The 6164-nt window shown below is 27.3% G+C and overlaps 1 protein-coding gene across 1 annotated transcript; it reads right to left on the bottom strand.

The window, feature by feature from the left end:
• Positions 1–1228: 1228 nt before the first annotated feature.
• LOC107167114 (circadian clock-controlled protein daywake-like) lies at positions 1229–5873 on the bottom strand. Its single transcript, XM_089222885.1, has 7 exons — positions 5698–5873; positions 4972–5059; positions 4686–4778; positions 4422–4569; positions 2197–2330; positions 1734–1892; positions 1229–1549 (listed from the first exon to the last, which is right to left on the bottom strand). Exons 2-7 carry the CDS (start codon positions 5051–5053, stop codon positions 1389–1391), a joined length of 777 nt encoding a protein of 258 aa, XP_089079011.1. The 5' UTR covers positions 5054–5059; positions 5698–5873; the 3' UTR covers positions 1229–1388.
• Between the last annotated feature and the right edge of the window lie 291 nt (positions 5874–6164).

The raw sequence follows: 6164 nt of genomic DNA, 5'->3' as shown, positions 1-6164 counted from the left end.
CATAGAATTCCAGACAGCCTCCTCGAAGCTCTGTGCCCCATTAATGACATCATTCATAGAATTATTTCATTTCTTAAACATATTGATTGTATAACGCAATCTAGTGAATTCTATGTATTTATTTTTATTTAACTAATATTTATATCGTTGTAAGCTAATAACCTTAGTTGTTGATGCTTAACCACGAATAAAAAAAAACTATCTATGTTCAGATTTCAATCATAACATCAATTTATTTAAGATATACATATCATACACTTGTAAGTGATGATATTTTTTTTGAATTTATAAAAAAATCTTTGAAAAATATAACTATAATATAGTCATTTTTACTCACTTTTATACACCATTTATTTAGGTAAATTTTTAAAATTGTTATCATTGGCTTTTTGCAAACCAAATACTGTTTATGATTATGAATCGCAGAGAGTACATTTAACATTAAAACTTGTTGAACTTTGCCACCTATAGGTAGTAATGTACTATCATTGAGTTTTAAAACTTTATAGTGATTGATTATAAATTCTTAAATAATAATAGAGTACCTACATAATAGTGACCAAAATAGCTATATGTCTTATCATTATAAGTGGATGTATAGATTATTATTTGAAGTTTATCATTGTAATTTGTAATTGAAACCTATTGGTTTTAAATAAATTCTAGAGAAACTATTTACTTATACAACAAAAAATGTCTTGAATTCTCTAGAAAGTTTTCATACCATAAACACGAACGTATAAACTTTTTAATTTAAATCCTAAAATTATTATTCTCGTAGATTGTAGTAGGTATCGATGTAAATATGTAATATACAACTCACATCGAAGGATTTGATTTCTATTCTCAATTCACTGTTACAGTTTTAACTATGAAAGATGGAGTCACTTTTGTATGTAACTGGCGATTCTAACTACTAACAAATACATAACACGTGTTACTAATTTATAGTTACAGATTTAACTATGTTTCCCTATCCACAACTATCTTTATATTTTACATTTCAATATATTTGGGATAAATCTCTTATGATTCATAAGAATGGACACCTAGTTAACTGTTTCCAATTATTTTATCGATAAGCAATTTAATATCATATCTTAATTTTATAAATTGGTTATGTATGTATTAAAGTTAACAGTTAGTAATCAGTATTATTAATTATTATATAGCTATCCATGAAATTTTCCAATTAAAACAAAAAACTAGTTATAATATAAAATAAATGTTTTGTGATTATAGGTTATGTATTTAATGATGGATGACTTATGAGTATGGTACACTGAAATATATGAAAATAATTAATGATTGATTGTTTTGAATATAAATTATATGAAAACTATTAAATCTAAAATTTAAGTTTGAATATCACATGATATATGCAGTTATCAAGGCAGTTCTTTGGGTAGAATTTCATCGTAAAGTATAGTTTTCAATACAGTATTTGCAATTTGCAATGCAAATTCGACAGTAATCTCTTCTGCGATTGGAGTGATAATATCCAAAACAACTCGACGGTTTTGGTGGTAAAACGTCGACGCAGTTTCCGCTAAAAACATTTAAATAACCATACATAATTTACAAATGATTTAATTAATGTACAGTGAATGACTGTCAGTCATTATTCGTTGGTTTAAGAATTAAAATTGTTTTTAGATTTATAAAAAAATAAAAAACAATTAAGTTAAATCTTTGAATAAAAAATAATCATATGGACTGTATATAGAGCATACTTAAGACATCGTTATTTTTGTTGATGTTTTTTGGTATTATTTTTCCATTAGCATCTCCAACTTTGAGTTTGATTCGAATATCCTTTACTTGGAAATATTCACGATTTTTTTTGTCTTTTAATACTTCAAGACTCGCTTTGACGTCAGCTTTTGTGTTAGCTGTGAATAAAACAATAATATTCATTTATGAATGTATGATAGTTATATTATATTTCCTAGATAAGTTGTGGTTCGAAAAACGAATGTTATCTATTTAGTTTCATTAATCAAACACTATAGGTGAGCCTATAATAATACATCATTCGACATACTTATTTTAATAATTATTATTTAGCTATTATTGTACCTATGACAGTCTTGTAGTTTCATTACAACGTATACGAAATTAAGAACATGTTATTGTTACACTGTATATTGACATTTTCTAAGTTGATAACATGACTTCATGTCTTTTTTGACTTACTTATGTTCCCTACAAATATTCCTTGACCTTGGAGTGGAACAACCATTAGACGACCGTCGATATCGTACGTACAGTTAACAAATAGATTTGGGAGAAGAACAGTTCCTTCGCCATTCAACTTTTCAAAATTTATTCTGGAACAGTATATAAAGTCACAAATAGTTCAAATATTTGTATACAAATTGTAGTCGGTCTAGCGTTGTCATTGGTGTCAAGTTGTTTGGAAACCTACCTAAACCAATATGTAATTAAAGGTATTGCATAACTATAATAGTGGTATGTGGTATTCGGTCCAGTTTTTGCACCAGCGCAATTTCGTGTTGTGCAATATTGAGAAAGAAAGAAATTATCAAGATTGATAATATTTTTTTTATAAAACTAAAACTAAAATTTTTAGGCTATGAAAATATTTTTTCGAAAAATAATTAATTTGGATGTCATTATTATTATCATGGTCAACTGTCTATACATTGTATAACACCGTGAATACTAAATAATATTGTGTTACCACTTTCACCTAATCACGAGTTTTTATATTTTCAGTGATTATTTGTAATAAGTACATGCATATTATATACACTATTTCATTGTATATAATATTATATATTTACTGTATCTATTATCTATATGTATATTATATTAAAACTAAAATCATAATATATTTATTTTAGTATAACTATTATAACAATAAATGATTTGTTAAAAATTAAAATATGTTAATTTATTAAAGTAAATTATATCTCATACACGCTAAACCTTTAGATTATACATTTTAAATCGTAATTAATTTCAATTCATTGTATTCAAAAGATTTAAGTTGGATACAGTGTACCTACTAAAGACTTGAATTCCAACTTTAAGATATTTATAGTTAACTTATTATTTTTTATTTATTTTTTATCCATAAAATTTAAAGTTAAAAGATACTGAAAACATGATAGGTACATTAAAAGGCGTTTAGATTGGAAAAAATAACTGAGCAATTCATAACACAATATATCATATTTTAGGAATATAGAAATTTAATAATTCAATTATCATAATTTATATCAGTATACATATTGAAATGTTATACAATAATGAATAATAATATTATGTTTAGATAGATTAAATATTAAATTTGTATTAGAATTAGTTTTCATATTTGACAATTTTAGAAGCCATGACATGTACTTTAATGTCATCTGTATTGATGTTGTTTGCACATTTTATGTCATACTGTGAATATGTCATATAATATTTGAAATGTACACATTTGTACTCATTTGTGCATATTAAATAAATATTAAGAACAGGGGCGTCATTTCAACTTTTTGTAACGTATGCTAACAAGAAAGCAGTCCAAAAAAATTTTCAGCAGGTCAATATATATAGACTAATGTTATACCAAAAAAAAAATTTACGCTCGACAATTTTATCCTCTATACATCTAATGATTTAATATAAGCACACTCACAACCATATTTAATTATCGAATTATTTTCTATTATATAATAATATTAATAATGTATTATTCAACGGCTCAATTTTGAGCATGTATACCTATTGTTATGACATAGTGATTAGCCGTAGTCACTTATTTGTTCTGCGTTACTGTAAATAGGTTAGTAACTCAATATAACATAATTAACCTACTATACCTACTACAGTTTATGGCCATAGATGATAGATGCCGATGCTTGAGATCAATCATATGTAAAAAAAAGGATAATTTTTTCCCAGCACAGAAAAATTATTGTCAGGTCAAAATGCATCTTATTGATAAATTTTTGGTATGCATTGGTATACCCTGCAATACCCCAAATGACGCCCCTGATTAAGAAATAAAAGAAACATCAGCGTATAACTTTTAATTTTTAAATCAAATTTTATTAACTATACTAACATTTAAATTAATTTCCAGTAAGCATAACGTTTTCGTTCAAATGTTCAAATCGAATCAGATCTTTTTAAATTGTCTTAATGCACAGGTGAATTATTATTATAAAATTATATTATTGTGAAAATGTACTATTGCTTGTTAAAACTTAAAAGCAAATGCTACGATAATATGAGGTATATTAATGATATAATGTGGTATAAATATTAAATAACGAATACACGTATGTCAACGTTTTGGGCGTTTCACAGTAATAATGAGTACCGAGTTAAAAATAAGAAGGTATAAAAATGAATAATACTTATCTGTAGGCTCTATTCAATACAATTACAATTGAAATGCTTACTTGAGATTGTTGATCACAAATTTAGATCCACCCCATGCTTGTACATCTTTAATAGTAGCTTTAACTTTAAGAGCATCCTCATTTCTGTTTACTACCAACATGGGTATGACCATTGGTTCCAAAGCTGGGATTTGCATTTTTGGTATTCCTATATAAAGATTAATTTAATTTAAAACTAATTTGTATTATGCAAAATGTAAACCGTAAATAAATAAATGAATTGAAATCTCATCTTATAAGCACAATATTGAATATATAAATTACCATTAGGTAACTCGGGTCTTATGGATTCGATAGTTTGCAGTAAACATTTTTCTATCTGAGGATCAGTTCTTTTACACACGTGTACGAAGTTGGCTGAAAAATTTAAATGCTATTAGGTATATTAGTTTAAATATATTCAAAACATACTTAATTATCATACCTATGTAAGTGTATAAAATAAGTAATAATATATTAATTTAAATTTGACATAATAAGATTTCGTACATCGATTATTCTCAATTGTTATTGAATGTTTGTTGGTAGAAAATATATTTAATTTACTCACGTAACTTTTTTGCTGTTGTGTGCTGAGTTTGTTGGGCAATTAGCACTATGTTGGCTATTAACAGGAACAGTTGTCCTCCCATTATTAACTGAAATTATATGAATTCAACATTTTATTTTTATTGTGTACGAAGTGTGTAGTAGGTAATCGATCACAAAATGCTTAATTTTTTTTAAAACTTTCCAGAACAAAATATTATTTATTCAAGTTGTAACTCGCCTGTTTTAAAATTGAAATGGGAATATTGATAAAAAATATATTTCCTTTAACGTTGAGTTGTATTTCCACATGGGCAATAAAATTTATTATTTTTACTATACTTTTATGTAGTATAATTCCGGATATAATTTTTATAAGACACTCTTCAATTTTGATGTCTGCAGAGGAAATAAAATAAAACAATGTCGAAGGAGTAAGGACAAAATAAAACTTCACTGCAGGAAGCAAAGGTATCAAAATATAATACAGACTTGACAGTATTTACAGGTACAGTATGTAAAAAATCGAAAATCTATTCATTTGAAAATCGTGAATATCGCCGTGAAATATCGAATACTTATTATTTATATATTATATTGTCACATCAATTATTCCCTAAATAAATTATATTATTACAACGCTTTCGCTACGGTCTAACAGCTGCAGATATGTATTAGTATCTAATGTAATAAAAATAGAGTCGTAAGTTCAACACTGCAATAATAGGTACGACGGCGTCATACTCACGTTTTCTAAAACGCCTTACGATGAAATCGATAACACCGATGGTCATGTGTGCAGATCCTTTGCGTGCCCGGCGCTGTCCTGCGATATCGCCTCGCAACGTGGATAATAATATATAATCGGTATTATCCTTTCGTCGTCGCGACGCGGTCGTCTAATATAATATCAGTGACCAGCCGGACTCACATGCCGGCGTTATATAAACTATCGAGGACCTAGGAGGTGGCAGCTTGTTGAGCAACACCAATAATATATTATAATACCTATATGATTATAATATATTATGTGACTTTTTGCCCTCTCTTCGCGTACGCGTGGTTTGTATACTGCATATTGTATGTAAACGTACCATATATAAAAATATATTGTTATGTTCGTTTCTTTCTCCTTGAATCCGCTTATAAAAATCGTCCGCCGTGGTGTCTCGTATTTCCTTCGTACACGTTGATGGCCGACAGCACTCTGTGGCG

Source organism: Diuraphis noxia, unplaced genomic scaffold, assembly GCF_037042655.1.
Source record: "Diuraphis noxia isolate RWA-SAM2 unplaced genomic scaffold, SU_Dnox_SAM2 contig0003, whole genome shotgun sequence".
Classification (NCBI taxonomy): Eukaryota; Metazoa; Arthropoda; class Insecta; order Hemiptera; family Aphididae; genus Diuraphis; species Diuraphis noxia.
The sequence above is the reverse complement of the archived record's forward strand: the minus strand, read 5'-3'. Positions and strand labels throughout refer to the sequence as shown.

What these genes read in the sequence shown, in the direction of transcription:
- LOC107167114 (XM_089222885.1), bottom strand. Translation starts at nt 5,053, where the DNA reads ATGGGAGGACAACTGTTCCTGTTAATAGCCAACATAGTGCTAATTGCC. An exon ending in CACAACAGCAAAAAAGTTAC is followed by an intron (nt 4,779 to 4,971) that starts GTGAGTAAATTA and finishes TAAATTTTTCAG; the next exon opens with CCAACTTCGTACACGTGTGT. An exon ending in TTTGTGATCAACAATCTCAA is followed by an intron (nt 2,331 to 4,421) that starts GTAAGCATTTCA and finishes ATACTGTTCCAG; the next exon opens with AATAAATTTTGAAAAGTTGA.